Here is a 24770-nt window from a genome sequence, read left to right as displayed (position 1 = left end):
ATCCATGGGAGACTGGTTCTCGGACAGCCTGTGGATAACAAAATCCTCAGACGCCCAAGTCCCTTACATCAAAGTGTGTAGTATTTGCATTTAACCTCCCATATATTGGGTTGGCCAAAAAGTTTGTTTGGATTTTTCTGCTTGGAAAAACTCAAAACAATTTTTTTGGCCAATTCAATACTTTAAACCATCTCTGTATTACTTATAACACCTAATACAATGTAAATACTATGTAAATACTTAACAGTGCATGCCAATTTCACCTTCTGCTTTTTGGAACTTTCTACAATTTTTTTCTGAATATTTTTGATCCCTGGTTATTTGAATCTGCAGGTGAAGAACCTGTGGATAGGGAGGGCTGACTGTGCAACACTATGAATTTATTTCTACCCTCCAGGGTCCAAAGCAACTTTCGGGAAGCAGCACATTGCTTAATGCGAAAATGTTCCTTGTGCCTCACTGCTACCAACAAGGGACACAGCTGGGAGGCTCTGAATGACTGGTTACTCAGTACACTCCCCCCATCTTACAGATGAAAAAAGAGGCGGTTACAGGACTTCATATTCTGACCCAAGGTCATAAATCTCGATGACAGAGTGCAGACCAGCATCAGGTACTCTATTACTCTGTGACGTCCATCTAGGTACCTGTCTGTGCACTACGATCGTCTGAATGGGCACATGGATACAAACCTGTACACACTTTTAATACATCTGAGACATCAAATCTGAAGGAGTTATTCCACAGATCATTTTAAAATTTAGGAAGCAGGAATATTTAAATTCAATCTACTCTTCAAGACAAAAACAGAAGCAACAAAAACCTGTTTCTCCTTTCCACTCTCCTTCTCCAACACAGTTTCTCTCAATTAACTCCTCTTAGCTTGACTGTTTGCCAAAATCAAACTCATTATAGCCCTATTCAAAACCCATGTCTATTTCATGTCATATTTTACTATAAATCCCAGAATCTAAGCTTCAAGAATCACCCCTGATTCTTCCCTCTTTCTAACGCCCAGGGGAACCATGCAATGTGTTTACCTGGACCGTACTGGTTTCTGCCTGGTGTCCCAGCAAAATGATTCACAGCATCCCCATTCATTTCTAAAAAACTGCCCAAATTTAGATGATAATTTATACAGTCACCATTTTTATTATCCTTACTTTCTTAGTAACCAGTTGCAAAATATTTCTCTGACTTTCTAATTTATTAACAGAAGTGTTAATAGTCTCCCTTCACTCAATTTCCCATCATCATGTGCCTTTTTGTATATAGAGCCACTCTGCTAATATACCCTTCTCTCTCTTTCCATTTGTGAATACCAATCTGGGAACTCAGACCAAGTGGCATTTCTGCTGTGAAGCCTTCAAGACACCTCCAGTCATCCTCTGTGCCTCCTGAAATAACAGTAATTGCAATGCTAGTAACGCAGACAGACAGAACAGACTTGTGGACACACGGGGCAAAGGGGAGGGCAGGATGGATGGAGAGAGTAGCGTGGAAACACATACCACCATATGTGGAAGAGAAAGCCAGGGGGAATTAGCTGTATGAGCCAGGGGACTCACACCGGGACTCTGTGACAGCCTAGAGGGGTGGGATGGGGTGGGAGGTAGATTCAAGAGGGAAGGGACATATGCGTACCTATCACTGATTCATGTTGACGTGCATTTAAATGCACACTAATAAAGTAATGCTTCATGATGATATTACACCTCAGAAAGAACTACGAACATTAGAATAACTGACTGATGATCTTTATCAACTAAAAGTGTACATTCAGTGGGCTCTATGATTATCCACACACATACATTTATATTCAGGCCTGGGATCCCTGGAGAACGATGACGAGCAAAAGGATGCCCGTGACTAAGGTCAGAGAGAGAACCAGCAGAGGGCAGGATCAAGCTCCACAAGACTAAAGAAAAACCAACCAACCACACAGGGAATTAAAATGTAGAAATACATGCTCTAGTTGAGAATTTACACTAAATAGTTTGACAACAACAATATTTTAATTAAGGTTGGAAAATACAGACCAAAACTGAATTGCCCCTAGAATGAATCCTAAATTTTTGCGATACGATGCTCCTAACAGAACACATAAAGCAGATCAATTTAAATGTGCAAATGTTGCTTGCTCCACATTCATATCCAGGGACAAGACTGAATATAAAGCCCTATTCAGTCACTCCAGATTTGGAATATCCCTGGGGAAGTAACAGAGCATGGTAAAAGGTTCTATTAGCAATCATCAATATAATCTCACAATTCCTATACCTAGGTGGTTACACATTTTACTTTGCTAGATGATGGAAGATAAAAGTCAGCCAGACAGTATCATCATGTCCAAGTAAAACACATCATCACACAAAGTCTCAGGTTTGAGGCTTATTCAAAGTTCACGTATTTTCAAGGGGCTCTAAATTTAAACATGTATTTGTGGGCTCAATTTTAAAGAACTTTTTTTTAACCTGTACAGTACTACTAAAATCAAGTCAACAGTCTGTCATTGTGAAATGCCTTATATTTGATCATCCCTATCACTTGTTTGTAAACTGGGCTCTCAGGAGTCCCTCACCATTCAGCCACAAGAGGGAGAAGCAAGCAGACCCCTAGACCTTAAGACCATTGGTTAGGTCTGTTCTCTATGCTGAGTATTCACACTTTAGATATTGTGAAAATTTGAAATCACTCTTCTCGGAATGGTTTAGCCTAGTTTAAAATAACCTAATGATGAAATCAAAATTCTGTCAAACTCGGGGGAGGGGGGATCCATTCTCTATTCTAGTCTACTAAACCCCAGCTCCTCCTGGAATGCCTTGATGTCTAAAAGTAGGAAAGTGAGCTCTTAGAAGATCACTGATAACCACATTCTGCAACAGGAACAAACAAGTGTTTGACAGAACTTACTAAAAACCTTTGTAAATAATTAAAGAAGACACCCTCCACTCAAGCTCATTTATGCAGGACTTAAAAGAGGTAAACCTGTAAGACATTTAAATATGCTCTGAAAAAACATAGGCAATCATCTCAAACAAAACTGTTCGGTGAAGAAGTTTAAATTCTCTAATTTAATGTTTGTATTATCATAGTGTGTAGCATTTAATTCCTAGGACTCCATATTGAAAATATAAATGCTCATTTAGCGATGAGGTTTCCATGGGAACACAGCTCCTTTTGGTGCCCAGCAATACTTAGGAAGAGGGGCCACAGCTATGCTCTGAGTGTGAAGACAATACAAAGAGATGTTACCAATAAAAATTTGGAAGTAATAACAGTTTACAAAGAGAAACAAACATGTCTGTTTAAAAATCATTTAGATATTCGAGGCTATGAGACAACTGATGGAAAGCAAAAAAGTACAGTCAAGTGGCTACAGAAGAAAAGAGTTCAGTAGAGGTTAGTGACAGATACACACCACCATCCATCACGGCATGCTCTGCCTTACCTGAGGAGGAGTAGGTGTGGAAGTGGGTCTCCCTATGGGTGGAGTAGGATTTCGGCTGCCACCTCCAGACATAATCTCCTCTGTTATGTCTTTACCTCCCTGGTTTGGATCCCGAATTCTTATCTATAAGGTTATAAATTAAGACAGCATATTTACAGATGGGTGTCTACATAGTAGATTTATAGGAATATGATGTATAAAGGTTCAAACTGGGAAACCTGTCAAACATCAAAGCTGATAATCACCACATCTGACTTGATTTCAATCAGAGAACCACAGGGTGTCATTCAAAGGAATTTAGGCCGTTTGTGGTGGTTGAACTAAAGTAGCACAACACGCTAGCATGAAACCTAGCTGGACGAATTTCCAGGTCAAAAAGGCAAACTATTAACATTTATCTTTTAAGCAATGCCAAACTGATTTTATTTGTAATGCTTAAGTAAGACAAAGTTCATAAAATAGTTGTAAAATATGGAAGTTACTCTCTAAAGTTTTAAAGGCCGAAATGGTTCTCTAGTGAAGTGAAAAATATTCATATCCTAAGGCAAAGAAATCGAGGTTTATGTTGCAGATAACCTTATATACGTATGTAAAGATGCTCAATGCAATGCTTTTTTCAGCAAAGACACAAAAAGATCTTAAAGGCTGATCAAAAACATAGTAGTTAAAACTTTATATTACATCCTTACACTTAAACAACAAACCGCAGTAGAAAGAATGAGACTGCTCTACACATACTAATATACAGTGACTGTCAAGATGTATTGGTAAATGAAAAGATACAAGATACGGAACAATGTGGATGGTATTCCTGTCATCTGGTTAGGGCCTGTGTTTACAGACAACAGTGGAGAAGTACTGCATGAAGATGGAACGCCTGGGTCTAGGCCTTTCGTCCTGGGACAATGCTGAGACATAGAACCCGCCTCTGCTCGTCATTAAACCCAGAGCTTACCAAGCCATCCGTGGCTTCTTCAAAATTTCAAAGCACTCACTAATAAAACCGCCTGAACCTGGAAGTGTTCTAGGGAAGAGGCTTAAGATTTCTACTATCAGTTACAGAATCTTGTTTCTACTATAGTTTTACGTATTATTTTTCAATCTATTTGTTCTCCCTTCTTCAGTCACATGTATTAATAGTCTTCTGTTTTTACTGCTTTTTTTTAAAATTAACTCTTCTGCATTCTAAGAATGTTCAAGTCCTACATCTACCATGCTGTTTCAACATTTCCAAAGCACAGGTTTTCACCTGTAGTGTCAAGACACACGAGCATGTCTTGTTTATTATGACATATGCACAAACAATTTACGTCTGATTAGAAAAACAAAACTAATTCTGAACCTAATTAATTTTTATTAAATGAGAGTAATTTTAAGATGTCACTCACATCTATTTCGGAGAAGGCAATGGCAACCCACTGGAGTACTCTTGCCTGGAAACTCCCATGGACAGAGGAGCCTGGTAGGCTGCAGACCATGGGGTCGCGAAGAGTCGGGGACGACTGAGCGACTTTACTTTCACTTTTCACTTTCATGCATTGGAGAAGGAACTGGCAACCCACTCCAGTGTTCTTGCCGGGAGAATCCCGGGGACAGAGGAGCCTAATGGGCTGCTGTCTATGGGGCTGCACAGAGTCGGACACGACTGAAGTGACTTAGCAGCAGCAATCTATTTTATCTGTGTGAATCTGAGACACTCTTATAAGTACCACTCATTTGTGTTCTGATGTTTTAAAAGACTGCAAGCCACTCTTCTATAAAATATTCTACAGTGCATAGTTCATACTACTGTGCCCTAATTCCCTTAGGCCTGACTGAATGGACAGCGGCAAAGCTTCTGTTAAATTTATTAAAAACAATTACAACACATTTTCTAAATTCTGCTTTCTGTTTCTTAAATCTGCTCCATCAGAAAGATTTTCCTCGTTGTGCTCAGTAGTCTATTTTTTCTTGTGCTTCTTTCCCCGTCAATTCATATTTGAATATATAGCTGATTACGTCTAAGGTTAAAAGACAATATGGATGTGAAAACTCAGCTCAAATTGCTCTCACTTAGTAAGACCTCAGAAGACTAAACCTTCCCAGTTCTAGAGCTGCATGGCAGTTAGCATAGCTAGCTTAGCGCATGTTGAAAACTGACATTAAGCAAAGGGTACTTGCACCATCTCATTACAGGCTCAAACAAATCCTCCAGGTGTAGTGGACAGGATATAAGGGAGGAACAAAAATTAGCCCTCATTTGTGAACTGAGGTGAGTAATTAGTACAGGTGTAGGTAAACTTACTTGATAGAAAATGGACATTCAATTTTAAAATGAGAAAAACTAATAAACATCTCTTACTGTTTTTTTCTCTCTCTTGGCTGGAGGGGGCTGCTGCTGCGTAGGCACTATGATAGGTGCTGACTGGTACACTGGCTGACTTGGGTAAAAAGGCGTTCCTAAGGAATTAGAAAACAGTGAAAAAAAGCATTCAGTTACTTTGTCAACAACTATAAGACTGGTAATGACACTGTGAATCTAGACAATTAGTTTTAAAAATGTAAAAAAACAAGCATCCTTCTCACTTATCTCTTTCCACTAGCTCACCCCTTTCAGCTACTAAGTGGTTAAAGAATGATTCCCAAACAGTCATATTTTCTTTTTCAGCATCCACTAGAAAAAAGCAATTAAATAACCAACTCCTACAAACTGACACCAGAGTTATTGCTTTTAAAAAAAAATCTACTCTGGGTGCTCACTGCCTCCAAACGTGATTTTCAAACTAAGGTTTGTGTGAATATGTTCTGCATGTGGGTTTGGTCAGGGGCTGGATAATACAGCTCATCATCTTGTGGGCTGCTGCTCCTAAGTCGCTTCAGTTGTGTCCGACTCTGTGCGACCCCATAGACGGCAGCCCGCTAGGCTCCCCCATCCCTGGGATTCTCCAGGCAAGAACACTGGAGTGGGTTACCATTTCCTTCTCCAATATCATGTGGGCTGGGGTGGTCTAATTCTTCTCTCTACTTGCAGAGAACCACTGCCACAGGGAGCCATCATAAAGGCTTGAATAATGCTATTGTTGGGGCTGTAAAAAGGCTGGTAAAAAGCAGCCTAAAGATAAAGTCCAGATACTTAAGGATCCAGGGCTTCCCTTATAGCTCAGCTGGTAAAGAATCTACCCACAATGTGGGAGACCTGGGTTTAATCCCTGGGTTGGGAAGATCCCTGGAGAAGGGAAAGGCTACCCACTCCAGTATTGTGACCTGGAGAATTCCATGGACTCTACAGTCTATGGGGTCACAAACAGTCGGACACAACTGAGCAACTTTCACTTTCACTAAGTATCCAGGTTCTACCTTTCTAACTACATTTTCTACCATTCTCAAACTCCACACCTTTGCTCCAGGGACAACCTATTCCTATCCCTTGTGTACATCAATCTCAGCATTGTTCATGCCTTTGACTACACTGGCCTTCTGCCTGAATGAATCCTTTTTAGCTTTCAAAACTTTGACTATTATTACAATTAGTATTAAACCAGAGTACTTATAGTAGAGGTGGTAAGAAGGGGTCAGATACTGGATATTTTTGAAGACAGAGCCTACAGACTTGCTAATGGATGGGATGTGAGTATGAGAGAAAGAACTGTCAAGGAAAATTCTTAAGGTCTTTTGTTTGAGCAAATGGAAGAATGAGGTTCTATTTATTGTGTTATTTATTTATTTATGTATTTACTGGGATGAGGAAAAGTAAGACATTAGGGCAGAAAAATCAAGAGTTCAATTTTGGACATGAAAAGTTTTGAGCTTCTTATCAGACTTTCAAACCAAGATATCAAATATACAAAAAGAGGCTCAAGTCTGGAGCCAGAGAATAGGTATTCGTTTTGGAATTAGACTATACGGACAATATTTAAACCATGACACTGGGTAACCCAGGAAATGAGTACAAACAGAAAAGAAGCCCAAGGACTAATCTTTGAAGCACTCTATATTATTTATTTTTTAAAGTAGTACCTTTTTTTTTCTTTTGGCTGTGTTACATGCCTTGTGGGATCTTAGCTCCCTGATCAGGGATTGAATCTGGGCCCAGAGCAGTCAAAGTACAGAGTCCTCACCACTGGACCACCACGGAATTACCAAGGCACTTTATGTTGATTAGAGGCCACAGATATGAAGAAAACGCAGCAAAGGAAATGAAGCAGAAAACCAAGGCAGCGGCTGAAGTGAAGAAAACGGTCTAAGAATGGGCAGAGCGCTGAACTATGTCAGATGGTACTGGGACGTCAGGTAAGGTTTAGCATAATGAAATTCACTGGTGACCTTGACAAAAGTTGCTTAGACTGGGGTGGAGTGTGCATCCTCATTAGGGCGGGTTCAGTAATGAATGAGACGAAAGAAAATGAAGACACTATAGATAGCTCTTTTTCTTAAAAGCTTTAAAAGGAAGTAGAAAAATGGGCTATGGGTGGACAAAAATATGAAGTAAAACAAACCTTTTTTAAGAAAAGATGGGAATGAAATAGTATACCTGTATGCTGATGGAACTAATCCAGCAGAGGGAGAAGAAAATGATATTAACAGGAAAGACAGACGAGAACTGCAGAGTAAACAGCCTTAAATGGGTATATACATACATGACGGGTACATAAGGCATGGCTGGCCTTTAGCAGCCAAAGTAACAAGAAGGACAAATGTGTACTAAGGTAGTTAATACTGGTAAAAATCCTTGGTACTTTAGTAAAAAGTCAAATAATGTAGCTCTATTATCACTGTCATTATCGACATCAACATCCCACCATTATCATAATAATCTTCAAGTGGAAAATTCTTGGAAGCACTATGATTTTCAGTATCAGAACTCTGCAGGGATCAATCCGGTTTTGAGAATCAGATTTGGAAAATAACTAAACAGGACTGATCTAACAGCACAACTAGGACTTGAGTAGGTTGTGTGTATGTGTGTGTTAGTGGTTCAGTCGTGCCCAACTCTTTGCGACCCCGTGGGTTGCAACCCATCAGGCTCCTCTGTCCATGGAATTCTCAAGGCAAGAAGACTGGAGTGGCTTGCCATTCCCTTCTCCAGGAGATCTTCCCAACCCAGGGACTGAACCTGGGTCTCCTGTATTGTGGGCAGATTCTTGACAGTCTTGAGCTACCAGGGAAGCCCTCTGAATAGGTTAAAAGACAAAAAACACTTTAGCCATCCTCTAGTACTGAGCAAAGAACTAACAAAGTAGAACTCAAATAAGCAATTCTATGCTACCACATTACGTCAATAGCTCCCAAACTCAGAAAACAACACCCTAAAATTGGTGTCAAATGCTGCTACCCAAGCAATACAATTTGCTCACCCTGCCATATTTTTTAAGCTAAGTGAAATAAGATTCAAAAGGTAAAAGGTGAAACATCCCTTAAAAAAATCAGATTCTTCTAATGAAATATTTTCGAGTCACCATGACTGGGGCAGAAGCTGATGTACAATATATGCACAATAAATACCAGCTGAATAAACCTGAGAGAATAGGAATAGTCTTAGTATGCTGCTGCTGCTGCTAAGTCACTTCAGTTGTGTCCGACTCTGTGTGACCCCATAGACGGCAGCCCACCAGGCTCTCCGGTCCCTGGGATTCTCCAGGCAAGAACACTGGAGTGGGTTGCCAGTTCCTTCTCCAATGCATGAAAGTGAAACGTGAAAGTGAAGTCGCTCAGTCATGCCCGACTCTTAGCGACCCCATGGACTGCAGCCTACCAGGCTCCTCCGTCCACGGGATTTTCCAGGCAAGAGTACTGGAGTAGGGTGCCATTGCCTTCTCCAAGTCTCAATATGGTGGTGATTAAACACTGAATTAGTAAAACAGTTAATCAACTGTAGATCCCAGCAGAGCAGGCCTTCTACCCTACCAGACAATAGTTTTACTTTATAACCTAATCCAACCTCTTACATACGCAAAGACATTTAAAAAACATTTATCTATTCTATTAAAAATGTAAATCACCTCATTTGCATATACATATGCATGCACATATTAGGCAAATTACTTAATGTTTCTGGACCTCCTATTCATGGAAGGAGGTAGATCTGTCTACATCAGCAGGTCCAAATTCAGCTTAATACCATTTGTTTTGTAAATAAAGTATTATGGGAAGATATCTACAGACAACACTACTCTCTCTGACTGGTTTCCCACTACTATGGAAGAGTTGAACAGTTGCAGCAGATCTGCAAAGCGTAACCTATTTACTATACACAGCCCATCAGAGAAAACGCTTGCTGACTCTTATTCTATCAGTGGTTCTCCGAACCTGGGTCTATACAAAAGTTGTCAATAATACATGGCAATATTTATAAAATAATAACCACAAAATATACACACATATAATTATAAGCTTGCCAACCTGGACACTATTGGAAAGGACTGTTCCTGCCTTAAAATTATTTCAGTCCTATTCCTTTGTTATTAAAGTGGGCTTCCTATATGAAACAATACAATAAATAGCAGTTTTATTTAAAAGCCTTACTGGCAAAATTTTAAATGTAATAGTTACGTATGTTTCCTCCTTTATTTTACTTTCTATTTATTTTACTTGCCCAAGATATTGAAAGGGCTGGGGAAAAAAATCAGACTACTTCTCATTGGCAAAACCCCAAGCATAAACACCACACAAATTAATTCTGAAAGGCAGGGCGAATAATACCTCAACATCTACATTCCAGAAAATACCTAGCCCAAATGTCTTATATATTGCAGGTCTTCCAAAACCTTTCAAAAATCTTCAATTTTCCATAGAAACAAAGAAAATATAGTGGTTAAGTATGCAGGTTGGCACATAAAATCAATGTATCCTGTATTATACCCATCATAATAATAATGTGGTACATAACCTCATCACTGAACACAGTATTGCTGCTTTGCAAAAACACAATCAAACTAAATTTGATGCCAAAAGTTACCCACCTACACAAACCATGCGGGACGATGACTCCCTCAGCTCTTAAGAACTCAACCAGGTGCCCAAGCCCCCACAGAGACTCAGGAAAAGAGTAGAAAGAAGATGACAGAAGGAAAAGGAAATGACATGACAGAGTGAGAAAGAAGGAGAGTACACCAGTTTGAAGAGAAAATGGGGCCATCTACCACTGCAAATTCTCAACCCTTTTTTTCTTTCCCAACATCACTCCCACCATTAACCACATCGTTTTGCTCCCCAAAAGTGTATTTTTCACTTTGGGCAATCACCAACTAGGGTTGGCCTGGAAATAATTTATCTCCATGAGGTATTTTTCTGACATAACACATATCAGAGTATTTAGAAAACACTGACAAGAGAAAAATTGAAAAGTGACACTGAGCAAATACTACTCATTAGTTATTTTTCCCTCAACACTGTAGAAACACTGCAAATATTCTACAAAACTCTATGATCTTAGTTACTGGAATTCAATGTAGCTAATATTTTTGAGAATCACTATTCAAGGTTTAAACCAAGCAGGGGGTAAACTGTTAGTATGATGGAGTGAACTCCAACGTTACAGATGAAGAACTAAGAACTCTGGGGTGTGGGGAGAGGGCACAGTCCACTCAACTCACAAACTCCAGCAGAAGGGCAAGAGTGAACAAGTCTTGGATTCATTCCTAGCCAGTTCAGAGAAAAGAAGGTCCTCTGCACTAGAAGAGAGGACTCTTGGCTTTGGAACACAGGACTAGGATCCTGTCCCTACACCCACATTTACCCAATGAAAAAGGGAGGCACCAGAATCAGAGAAGAATTAAGAAACAGGAGTGGAAAGGTAAGAGAAAGGGAGTTTCTAAAAAGAGGAGATAGAAGGGAATGTTTATGGCTTCAAGACCATAAGACCATGCCAGCTGACATAAAGCAGTACAGGAGAAGGACCAATAATTGATGGGAACCATTAGATTACAACTTTTGATTCTGATAAAAGCATATTAACTAGTGACATGTTTTAAAATGAAAACGTCTGCCCAAAGGACAAAAGAAGAACCTAAAGTTCTATCAGAGAAAAGATTAATTATGATTTATTCTTAGAATAAATGTAGCTTGAAATTCTAAATGTGATGAAATGAAGAGATGTCCATGAATACACTGTGAGATGGTGGGAAAAATTGGAAAGTTTCAGAACATTAAAAACAGTCTAAGTTCATTTGCTCTAAAATTATTTAAAACAAATGAAAAATATATATCAATCTGTTAAATCATTATTTCTTTAGGGAGTAAGGAAGAAGAGAAACTGACTACTTCAACCTTTTATGTCCTATCTATATTATTTGTACTTTCCATCATTGGTTACTTTCAAAATGGAAAACTTTTAAATTGTCTTTCTAATCTTAAGGAAACTAGGGAAATAGTGTTTTAATCTAGGTGATAAACTACCTACTCAGTGTCTTATTAGATCTAAGTAAGAATTTCCTGGGGAAAAAGATTATCTATCAAAAAGAACAGACATTAACAATATCTGAGATATAATTACACCTCAATAAATAAAACCAAAATGTTGTAATACTGTATATACACATCATCAAAATATTTCCCTATTGTTAAACTCATCTATATTGTTTCCATATATACTACAGCAGTAGTACTAGGAGCAAGAAAGAGGCCTGGCACAGACTTATAATAATGATGATATTTTGTGAGTCAGAAAGTCATTTATGTGATCTGTAAATAAATAGTAGACTCCGCCCGTGGCAAAGGTCATGAGGAAGGAGGCTCAGCATACACAAAGGCGGGATGGAGCCTCAGGAGTCCTCTTGGAAATTCTCGAGCATCTACCCCCAAAACCAGAGTCTGCCTACTTTCTGCTTTGTGCTCTCACCTACACCTCTGACTTTACGGGGGGCTGTCCACCACCACCTCTCTCTGAAAAAGAGTTAACTTACAGCTCCAGTTAATAAAGTTCCTGGGCATGACAAGAGTGTTTAAATTGTCTAAATACAGATTCCTTTGAGCAATTAAAAGATTGATTAGAAATTGTACTGATGAAGGGTTTTTCACTTGTCGGGCCAATGTTTGCTGCTAAGTTTCCTTATCCTTTACCTACTGTGTCCCTGGCAGTGTATTGATTAATATAATTGGTGTATAGGAATGTAAGTAGTACCTTTAATGTTTGTAACATTGGACCCTTGAGTTAATTCTTTTCTTGTTATAGCCCATCACACCTTTGCCCTATAGGAATGCAACTTTATCTAATGCTTTTGGAGGGTGGCGCCTGACTTTAGAATAATCACCTTTAGAGAAAAATAAGTTTTCTAAAGAAAGGATCTTAAAATGTTAACAGGCCTCTTGGCCAGAAGATGATGTAATTCACCTAAACTTTTGCATATGATAAGTTAGCAGGAAGAAAGCCTGGCTTATTGCTGACTCTACCCCTTCCCCCATTATACTCTATGCACAACTTAAGGTATAAAAACTACTTTGGAAAATAAAGTGCGGGCCTTATTCTCCGAACTTGGTCTCCCTATGTTGTTCTTTCTCTCACCTTCTGGCTGAATTTCCATCTGGGGTGTGGAGGCTCGTCAAGCCTACTAATTTTGCCTGGGCTTCTAAGATCTGACCGTGGAGGCCTTAGTATCTCCTCTCCTTCGGGAGAACGGGAGGACGCCTGCGGACTACGTAGGTGACGCAAATTCCTTATTTTGGAATTTTATTAGCTTTCCACGTAAACCAAGTTATTCAGCCTCTTTTCTCCACTGAATTTTCCCACTGAGCTATCCTTATTTAACCACTCTTGATATCTTTAATTCTATCGTATCCTGATCGCCGAAGCTGTCTCCCCTTCGAAACCCGACTCCACCGGGGCTGGACCCCGGTAGGTGAGATACTTTTCAAAATGATTCTATAAATTCAAAGATATACCTGCATTCCTTTTGCAACATGAGGTTAAAGAAGAAATACTATTAATTTTAGCATGTTTACTGTGAGAGATAATCTCATCTTGAAGTTTTTCTCTTCAATTAATTCAAGATAACAACAGCCAAATTTACACTTCAAAATAATTTTCAGAGCAAGTACAAAGTGTACAAGTACAAAGACACTAGACTTGTGTGAAACTGTGTCTTAAAAGTTAAGTTCAAGGTGTACAAGTACCTCAACAGTGCTAGCAATATTCTATGTCAAAGCTGAGTAATGTGCACATACAACTTGCCTTTAAAATATATGTGAGTATGTTCATTATCCCGAAAATATCAAGTATTTCTTAGTGAAAATATCACTTAATAAAGCCATGTTAAATAAACATATATATATCTGAGACATATAATGAAGTTATAAAGAATACCATTTTGAAACAGCAGTTTCAAAGTAATAGGAAGGTTTTCCTTTTCTAAAAGAAGTAAAGCTAGGCAAACACTTGGCTGCTTTGCCTATTTCACCTGAAAACCTAAGGGAAATCTCCTTGGCGTATTCTAATACCCATAGATTATTCTAAAAGGTTTTTAACTGAGGAACTAATCCCAGTGTTAGGAAAATAGTTACTGGATACATGTTTTTCTATGGCAGATAACCATCTTAAAAGAACAAGTTAAAATTTTAATATTTCCTTGCTGTAACAGAGAAGATTGATGTTTACTGATTCTTAAAGTTTAATTTTTCTAGTATTCACTGATTTTACAACTTAAAATTGGCTTTCTATGGAATAAAACAAGTGTGGGATGTCACAGATGCTTACTGAATAAGATAAGTAATTTTTATTACTCCTGATTTAGCACTGGTTCACACACCAAGTAAAAACATGGTGCTTGCTTTGGTACACTCAAAGCACTTGTAGTTTCTCAAGGCATTTTCACTTAACTAATTCTCAAAACCTCCCCATGACTCAGATATCACCACAATTCTGCAGAAAAGGAATCACAGGTACTCTGAGTTAAATCCAGGCATCCCATGTATATTCTTTAAGTGCCTGCCAGTCACTGTCCTCGAGGTACTAGGGATAGAGCGGTAAACAAAACAAACAAAATTCCCTGCCTTCATGAATATCACATTCCAGTGGGAAAACATCAGCTAATGTTTTGGTAAATGCTTAGGAAAAAAGAAATCATGAAAGGGAGATAAGGTATATTTATGCCATTAGCAAAAATCCAGTAAAAATCTAGGTAATGATGAGCTGGTAGGAGACATCAGACTGAGACATGGGCTCTTTCAGGACAGAATTACTAGCTCCTTCAGAAGGTGTCATTAACTAAATACATTTCTATAATACTCTTTCCTTATATGCCACTCTCTTAAAACAAAGCTTTCAGGTCAGAACTGTTTGCAACATTTTGTTTAAAAATCCTTCCCTGTGGTACAGATGGTAAAGAATCTGTCTGCAATGCAGCAGACCTGGGTTTGATCCCTGGGTTGGGAAGATCCCCTGGAGAAGGGAATGGCAACCCACTCCAGTGTTCTGGCCTGGAGAATGCCGTGGGCAGGGAGTCTGGCGGGCTGCAGTCCATGGGGTCGCAGAGAGCTGGACACGACTGTGCGCTAACACTTTTCACGTTCACACCACCAAATCTCACTATCTAAACCGCCCTGCTACACAACAAAATGGAATGAGCACAACACACTAGCAGAAATTGCTCAAATTTTCACACTTACCGTAAGCACTGGGGAAGTCCCCAGGTCCTGGCCCAGGATAAAAAGGACCTGGTCCTGGTGGTTGAACCGGGTACTGTTGTGGTGGGCCAACATACGGAGGGCCACTGTGACGGTACTAGAAGAGAGGAGTTACAGACACTGATAAATACCATGAAAGTAGCTTGCTATGGAAAAACAAAGGGGTGGGTATGTGTGTGTGAGAGAGAGAGAATCATTTAAAGGAGGTGAAGTCACTTTGTTAAACACATTCAAAATGCTTGCTGTCCATTAAGATGCAATGAGTAGACAAAAACACGGATTTACTGTATAGTACAGGGAACTAAATTCGGTATCTTGTAATAACCTATAATGGAAAGGAACTAAAAAACTAAATATACATAGGTATAACTGAACCACTTGCCACACATCTGAAACTAACACAGTACTGTAAATCAACGGTACTTCAATTTTAAAAAAGATGCAATGAGGATGAAGAAAAAGGTGTGCCTTACGAACAGTCATATAGCAAATGAGAGCACAGGCAGATGTCAGCTCACTGAAAAATTATTTCAGGCTGACAGCTTTCAATGACATTGAACAACATCCCTGGAACAGCTAGTTACTGAGTCTACTTTAGAGCAACTGACTGTGGGTAAGGGACTGGGGGAAAGATAGGATATAAAAACAATTTCTCTATCATCTTAGAAAATTTCAAGAGATGAAAAAAATACCTCCTTAACAATATTATGAAAAACGACAAAATGGCTTAGATTTACATCCAACAAAAAAGTTCACACATCACTAAAAATCGATGCCATAAGCCATCCTCCCTGCTCCCCCTGGTGAGAATCTGAGTTAATCCCCACGCTGCTACTGACAGACCACGTGGATCTGAGAGATACTTTACCTGTGGTATACAGTACTGAGGACCCTGGGGCACTGGGTACGGCATGGGCAGATGGTTAACCATCATGATGTGCTGATTGGCCTGATACACTGCAGTGGGTGTCTGTGCACCGGGTCGAATGGAAGGGCTGCTGTTCGGGATGGTGGCTCTGGGAGGCTGTATTTGAGGCCTCTGGAAAAACTGAGGAGGGGAGAAAAAAAGATTTATTTATTTATTTTTACAAAAGGCAGTATATAGATTTTACTATCATGAGCTTTCTCCTTTTTTTCCACTAACAAAAATCTTAATAACTTGAATTAGAAATACAATATAACATTTCACAAAAAAAAAACATTCTACATGAGGCCCAGCCACACTAATTCAAGTTTTGATCAACGTTGTCACTCATTTGAAAACAGTAGGGCAGTTTCACTTTTAAAATGAAGTCTCAACTAATTGAAACTAAAAGTTCTATACCACAAACGATTAATGTTAAAATGTGTGGTAAAATATAACAAAAGGGGCAGTTGGTATCTCTCTAAAAGTTGTTCTGCTGTATTATATAAAAGCATTCCTGCTTTCATGAAGAGTTGATGGCTCATTATCAACTTATTAAAAGCTAAAGTAGTCCCCTAAAAAAATACCAGTCAAGTCATTTATAAAACATTTACAATAACAACAACAAAAATCTGTCTGGACATTAAAACTTTCATCTCAGTTTATTGAGGTCAAATTAAATTAAACTTAACTGTGAGGGTGTCACATGCTAATTGACATATAATGGGAAAAGCCTTCATTTTGAAAACAGTGGCAATCTCATACGGAACTGAACCCAGTTTTGCTTTCTCAAACAGTTTGCGATAAAAGTAGAAAATCTAGACAGGCCTTTGAATGGTCTGGAAGGAACTTTCAAATGGCAACCAGTACTTGTGGTTGTTTATGGTTCTCACTGCGGGCTTAAAAGCCTTGAAACAATATACCAATAGGAAATTCCCACTGTGAGCGCACGTATGCGTCAGCACACAGTCACTCTCGCTCTTAGGACAATAATAAGGGAATGGAGAAATAAGGACGCCATGCAGAACCGGTAGTTTGTTACCTGGATGGGTCTGAATCCTCCCTTCAATTATGAAGCAAGAAAGCAGCAGGAAACAGAAAGAAAGCCAATGGAAAAGCTTACAGATCAGTAGGAAGGGGCAGGACATAGCATGCAGCTCAGCAAAAACATCTTTCTATTCAGTAATAATAGGAGAAGAAGAAAGATCAGAAAGTCAGAATGACAGTTCTCCACTTGAGAATTCAAGGGCACGTGGAACTCAAGAATCAAACGACATTTAATCAAAGTAAATAAATCCAGAGGCAAAAATATTCTAATAGTACAGCCACAAGTCTTAACAGCTTGGAAGGAAATGTCTGCTTACTGGACAAGCACAGCTGGAACTACAGAGGCCTATTCCTGGCTCTCATGGACCCCATGATATGATTCAGCATTAGTTATTCAGCTAAGACCTACTTTTCATCTTGAGTGGAGACGAGCAGTAACAGGAGGAGTACCATTTGGTTACTTTCCAAGTTTGTGAAAGTGCTAAGAAACACCTAAACTTGTCAACTTTTACCAGATTCCTTATGACAGAAAATTGCTCTTTTCAACTAACTAGGTATGTAAGAGGCCACCTACAGGTTTAAAATGGGAAATACAGTAGTAGTCTAAAAATGTTCAGCTCCAAAACCTCCCGAGTTGTCTTATGATTCCAGATGTGAGTGTTGCTATTGGTCCTAATAAAGGCAAGTCTGACCTTTGGGCCTGCTCAGGTTTTATCGTGTCCTACTCTTGAGTATCAAGCTACCCACAGGTGGTAGGAAGTAACTTTTCATCTTGTGTTGAATTGGAAAACCTGGAATCCAGTGCCCAAGGCTCATCCCCATTCAGCCCTCATACCCCAGGGCAAAGAAAACCCTAAAGAGAATAAGGGACAGAAAAGGAACAGACAGGAAGGTATAGCAGGAGAATGAAGTGAATGGGGAAAACCAGAGAGTAGTTGGTGAAGATGAAAAGAAAATTCGAGAAGCAGGAGGAGCCTGGGCTGGATTACAGAGACAATAGTCTTCAAATTATCTCTAATGACACAGTTTTGGTGACAGACACAAGAATTTCTGTCAGTTAAAACAAGAACATTGGACTAGTAAACTTCCCATGCTAGACTTCACTTCTCTTAAGTACACAGTAGACAGAATCTATTTTTCATCAACATATGTGAGCTGTAACCACACTTCAGGAATGAACCGAGGCGTTTTTTGTAACGCAGTATATGTATCAGGAGCCACAAAGCTGTTACAAGACTCAAGGAGAGCAGGGTCATTCATCTGGCTCAATATATGGAGCACTCCTAGATGTCAGGCACACTGGATACGATTAATTCTGTAAGATTCCCTTCCATGAACTCTAGAGGGCAGCCAAGACAAGGAGAGGATCAAACGCACACACGTGATGATCCACTGTGGTTATTATCAACTACTTTTGTCAAAGTACTTATTGCCTTTGAAGACACATGGTGTTACAGGGACGTGAGGGGGCTAGAGGGAGAAAGGAAACTATTCCATTCACTTATTCATTCACAAGAAAAATAGGGGTTCAGTTTTCCCATAACCACTTTTCTTACCACTGTCTTCTAACTGTTCTGCTCTAATTTTTAACCAGCTTGTCTAGAATAACTGAGATTACATTTTACTCAAGGAGATTTCTGAACAGGATAAGACTGTTTGCTTTAGCTGTTTTGAAAGAGAAACAAACAAATGTTTCTAATGATACTCATAATAACATATACCTGAGCCAGTAAAACACTAAACTTGTGTTTATGTGGACATACAATATACTTTTTTTTAAATAAACTAAGACTTCAGCTTTGAAACTAAAAAATGTATTAAACATGCACACTAAATAACATCAATAAAGATTCATATAGCACTTTCAGTTACCAGGTACCACTCTCAGCACTTTACATATACATATTAAGTTAATCCTCATTACAAATCTCTAAGGCAGATACTATTATTAACACCACTATTAGATAGATATATGAGGAAATTGAGAGGGATGGCGAGATTAGTAACATCCTAAAGGTCTCCCATGTATAATTTAAACATATTCAGGTTCTGAGCCTGTACTTGTAACTGTTACACACTCTTACCTCTCATGAAACAGAATACCCTTTGTAATTTCAAACATGTGATATGTCAGTCAGAAGAATTCTTTTCAAAAGCTGAAGGCATGTGCCAGGACATTTATCAAACTACGCTAACGGGTAGCACATCAATCATAATTGATTATTGGTAACAAAAACACCCCATCAATCACTTCATGAAAACTCATGTATTATCAGTTAGGAAAACAAATTTCTTCTTCCTACAAGACTCTTAATTCTCTATTTCCTTCAGAGTTACTGAAACTTGTTCATACATTTTTTTTATCCCTGGTACATTTAACAGGCTTACATTTACTCAGCTTTACCGCACTAAGATTTTTACAGTGACAGGCTATTTGGAACTTGTTTCTTCTTTTTAAAAAAACCACATCTCTCTGTCTGTCTGTCTGTCTCTCTCTCTCTCTCTCTCTCACACACACACACACAGAGGAAAAGGTATAATGGCTGGACATGCAAAGGAATAAAAAGATATGGATTCTCTTCCCTCTTAACCATTCAACTGTAAATACAGCATTAGATTTAACAGTGGGCAGGCATGGCAGCAAACCACAGGTTAGTAAAAAGTGTGGATATGAACAGGCTTTCCCAAACTGCTTCCAGTGCTTCTGAATACTTTTTCCTCTCCACTGAGTGCTGAAGAATCATTAAAAGAAGCAACACGTCCTGCTTCTGGAAGCACAGTACAGGCCATTTAGTCTAACCATATACCTAAAGTTTGAATCTCTTAAATAACATGCCTTTGGTGTTATCAGACTTTAGCAACTCAACACAGTTCTACTGTGTTGTTAAATGGGAGTTCTGACACCACTAAAGTTCTTCCTTCTACTGGCTCCAACGTTTTTGAACCACCAATCCTCTGGTCTGACATCTACCCTCCCAAAACTCACATTGAAGTCAAATCCTTCCTCTCTGTAAGTGACAACCTGCCATTGCTGGCAACTTATCACTGTTTTTTGTTCCAGGTCAATCACCACTCTGAACCCCTTGTCATTCCAACTAAGATTTTTAAATTCCCTAAACAGCTTACTCTTTTCTCCTCAATTTTCTCCCACTGCTCAAAGTTCTCAAAGTAGAGAGCCGAATATAAATTTCCAGGTCTGCCCAGAATGTGCCAGGCCCTCACTCAATAAATATCTGCTGCAGAATAAAGGAACAATATCTCCCTTTTATTCTGGCCAATTATGCTTCCATTAATGAACAAGGATCACAGGAGCTCCTTTGTCAAAACATTTTACTACCAATTAGTACTGAGTTACAATCATCTTAAACTCTTTAATCTTCTTTATACATAACCTGGCAATAAGTCATGCTCTTTACTTCTCTGTGTACTCTTACAGTTGTGATTTGAATCTCATATAGGAATCAAGTGTTTTATTCCTTTGAAAATTTATCTGGCTAATTTCAACCCATCATTTCAGATTGTATAGAATCTTCTGTATTCAAAATATGTCATGTAATGTCAAAACTACATCACCATCAGCCAATTTGCCAGGCAAGGCATTAATCCAAGTCACTGATAAAAACGCTGAAATGAGACAGGCAAGGAGAGAAGAACCTTGTACAACATAAGTATCATCTCCAAGCTTGATTTCAATCTGTTCAGTCTTCTGTCTTTCACTAGTATGGCCCATTAGTATGCCAGGAAAATGGCAGAGGAAGAGGACAGCCCCATTTGAGGGGGTACTTTGGGTAGCTCCAAAGGGCTAGGATACATTTAAAACAGAGGCTGAATTTATAGGGGACTCAAGATTGCTGACCTTCACAGAAACACTACAGAAGCAAAAAGGAAAATGTTACCTCTTGGAAAATCCTTCTAAAGACACAGTATTTATACCTTTACCATAGTTTCCTGGCCAACAACATCTGTCATATTGCTTTTTGAAGATGATGTCCATTTCTCTTTTTTTGGTGGTGGGTGGGGGGAGGGTTAGTTGGGGGGGGTGTGGTGTGTGTGCTGTGCAACTTGCAGGAGTTCAGTTCCTTGACCAAGGACTGAATCCGGGCCCCTGCAATGAAGCCAACCACTGGACCTCCAGGGAATTCCCAAGATGCTGTCAATTAGAATATAACATTTCTTATGAATTTGTTCTCCTAACATCATCAAAAGACAAAGACATCTCTAAAAAAAAAAATCTATATAATAATCAGAAATTCTTTGAAAAACACCTATTCATTTTCAGCAACTATAAAAAACTTATTCAGTCACGTTAGTTCTTCCTACGTCTAAAACCACTGAGTACTTATTAATTTGCAAAGCAATAAAAACATATCAAAACTATGCTTCTGAAATCCCTAGTTTTTTGCATATGTATTGATAAATTCAACCTACTGGAGGGATAAACAGATTCTCAATTAAGAACTTTTAGGTTAACGCTGCTGCTGCTGCTGCTAGGTCACTTCAGTCGTGTCTGACTCTGTGCGACCCCATGGACTGCAGCCTACCAGGCTTCTCCGTCCCTGGGATTCTCCAGGCAAGAACACTGGAGTGGGCTGCCATTTCCTTCTCCAATGCATGAAAGTGGAAAGTGAAAGTGAAGTCGCTCAGTCGTGTCCAACTCTTATCGACCCCACAGACTACAGCCTACCAGGCTCCTCCATCCATGGGATTTTCCAGGCAACAGTACTGGAGTGGGGTGCCATCACCTCCTCCGATATCTTTTTTTAAAAAAAATAAGCGTGCAAGGAAAAATAATAGTGTTATGATTTTCTGATGAGCTAGAAAAAGACAAGTGGTAAAGAGTCCACATAATGGCATATCACTCAAGTACGAATCAGATGTTCTGCTGACTTACAACAATTTATAATGAAGGTTATTCATTTAAAATTCTTTGTGTTTTCCTGCACATAGCCTATATTATCAGATAATTTAGATTTCACTAAGAATTAGGAGATTAGACCTAAGGAATTAAGCCCTATAGCTGAGCTGTTCAATAGGCAGCCACTAATCATATGTGGTTACTTAAATTAAAATTTAATTAAAAATTCAATTCTTGGGTCACAACGCATAATTCAAGCACTCAACAGCTACACGTGACTAATGGCTTCCGTAGTGAACAGCACAGATACAGAAGATGTGCTTCTATTAGACAGTGCTCCCTCAGAGGATTGTGTCAGATGGAGGAAAGAAGTCCCTAAGGATTCTGTCAGGAACAAGCTAGTGTTCTGTCAGATCACAGCGCAGAGTCTGGGACACAGAAGCATCCTTGTAGAACACTTCATTCACAGGTAAAAATAGCTCGGTGAAAGGGAAAGGCATCTCAGTGCTAAAGGAAACTGACGCTTATCAGGGGCCTAGGATGTGTCAGGCACTGTGACAGGCAGATACTTTTAATTATCACAATGCCCTCAGGAAATACATGCTCTTATTATAATACTTCAGTATTACTTCACGTGTGAGCATATTTTACCCATTTCACAGATCAAGCTGAGGTCAAAGGTCAGTTTACAGTAAAGGTTAGATTGAATTCCAGTTATGACAACTCCCAACCTATATTTTCGTCGCTGTCTCTGCTGCCACCCTGTAACTCCTTGTGAGTTAGGTACCAGATAAAACTGCCCATCACTGGCCTACATTAAGCTCTGAAAAGTACAAGAGTTCTGGTAATAAGACTGCACAGATGCTTAATCAGATTTCCTATCCATTAAACTCTGATATGCCAGGTCTGGCCCTAGAGGCAAATTCAAAACCTTCATTTATTTTATTTTCCAAATCTAAGAAACTGCCTAGAGCAATACAAATATTTCTCTACCAGGGACCAGGACATCAATTTTAACAGCACAACTTCGAGTACAGAAACCTTTAGAGGTCATAATGGAGAGGATGGAATGCAAGGCAACTGTTTCTTCCTTTTTAAAAAATCTTTTTGCAAAAAGAACCAAATTACAGTAGGAAAACTTGCATAGTTTCAACGCCTGCCACCAGGTAACAATTCTTTGATGCCAAACACTGTTAAGTTTTGTGAAGCTTATCATTTATTAATGCTAAATCCAATTCCTTTGAACACTATGTGAACTAAAATCATATATCAACATACTACAAAATGTTTTTGTTCCATGAACAATTTAAATTACCTCAAAATGCAAAGACTATTCAGCCATGGTATAAAACCAACACTTGATATTTCTTGTGAAAGTCAAAAGTAAAATAAGGACAGGAACATCAGTAACTTTAAACCACAGCTACACAGTCTTCAAAGACCAGATCTACATAATACCAAGCCACTTGTTTCAGTTCTGGGTGTACGTTCTGTTCTTTCAGTTTCTAGGTACCTCGGGATTTTCAAACATTGCAAGAAAAATAGTTGACATATTTCTAAAGCCAAGATTGTTCTGCATATAAAATAAGTTAGGACTACTTCTTTTACTGTTATTTTAAGCTAAAGCTCTCTTCAGGTTATAAAGTGCAAAAAGAGTAAGAACATCATTACTAGGCCAAAGACTCCCTGCAAAAGCCAAAAATTAACTGTACCAGGAAGATGATGTGGCTGGTACAACCTTACTCAGAACACGGGATCCCTCTGACTTGAGGGACTCAAACAGAGCCCTAGCTGGGCTCTTAAGAAGATTATGGAAAGATCTGTTCAATGAAAGCAGTTCCAAGAAACACTTCCTATACCAGTATACCAGTTTCTTGGTTCTCTTAAACTAAAAATGTTAACTACCCAAAATCCTGTTGTTCCACTTCAATTCTGATAACTTCATCTCACAAAAAAGAAAGAAAATACATAAGTTCCAGATTACTAAACTGGATGACGGTGTTTTCATAAGGAATCAAATAGCTTATCTAAATAACTATTCTTTTTTTCTTTGCAACGTTTTGCCAACTAAAAATTGGCACTTGCCATCTACCTCCATAAGGATTAAATCACAGACTGCTGCAGCCACTGACCTTCAACGCACCCTGAAAGGAGTTCAGGGTGGAGATCAAGAATAAGGCCCTCTGTGCTCTGGGAAAAACTGGCAGAACAGGCCTTAGGAAGATAGTTTCAGAAGAAGCAACTCTTACATCTCCTCACAACCAGAAAAGCACTAAAATTACTTGTGGTGATGTCTGCTCCTCGTGACCAGCAGTAACCTTCATGAGACTAGGGACAGAGACTAGCAACAACCTTCTCCAAAAATCTGTGTGCTTGATTGAATGTACTCCCCTTTCACCAAAAATCACTATACACTGATCCTCCCCGCTGCCTCTCTGCAGCAGTTTCTCAGAGCTATCTAAGATGCTGTCTCCAGGGCTGTCATCCTCATTTGGCCACAAGTAAAACTTAACCCACAACTCTCACCTTGTGCATCTTTTTTAGTCAACAGTTTATGGAAACAATTGTTACTAAACATCTATGAAAAGTTATATATGTACTACAGGACTTTAGAAACATCAAAACATCATCCAGCACCAAATTATTTCATAAAAAGAAAAAAAAAATGAGATCAAAGCACTGAAAGGATACATGATTGGAAAGGTAGCCGCTGATGAATAATGCAATAAAGGAGAACTGAGAAATCCATTCACTAATTCTAACTAGTCAAAACTGACTCTAACCCTTGATTTGACTCTTTCTGGCCAAAGCAAACAGCCATAGATGGGGGAAAAAAAAAAAATGGGGGGCCTTCATTCAACTTTGAGTCCTAAGCACAAGAAACCAAAAATATCCCAGGACATAAATATTTTCCCTAA

The 24770-nt window shown here is 39.0% G+C and overlaps 1 protein-coding gene across 20 annotated transcripts in view; it reads right to left on the bottom strand.

Annotated features, from left to right (window-relative positions):
- Positions 1–24770, bottom strand: part of EIF4G3 (eukaryotic translation initiation factor 4 gamma 3) — a 354405-nt gene that overhangs the window by 149669 nt on the left and 179966 nt on the right. For 12 of the 20 annotated variants that reach the window (XM_070777387.1, XM_070777392.1, XM_070777394.1 and 9 more), the window contains 5 exons: positions 16993–17013; positions 15915–16094; positions 15029–15143; positions 5793–5890; positions 3452–3574 (listed from right to left, as the gene is read on the bottom strand). In XM_070777387.1, the coding sequence (XP_070633488.1) occupies positions 3452–3574; positions 5793–5890; positions 15029–15143; positions 15915–16094; positions 16993–17013 (537 nt within the window). The remainder of the gene's footprint in view (positions 1–3451; positions 3575–5792; positions 5891–15028; positions 15144–15914; positions 16095–16992; positions 17014–24770) is intronic. The other 8 variants (XM_070777388.1, XM_070777393.1, XM_070777435.1 and 5 more) reach the window with 1 other exon arrangement.

This window comes from Bos indicus, chromosome 2 (genome assembly GCF_029378745.1).
Source record: "Bos indicus isolate NIAB-ARS_2022 breed Sahiwal x Tharparkar chromosome 2, NIAB-ARS_B.indTharparkar_mat_pri_1.0, whole genome shotgun sequence".
Lineage (NCBI taxonomy): Eukaryota > Metazoa > Chordata > Mammalia > Artiodactyla > Bovidae > Bos > Bos indicus.
Note: the sequence above shows the minus strand (reverse complement) of the source record. Positions and strands in the feature narration are given on the sequence as shown.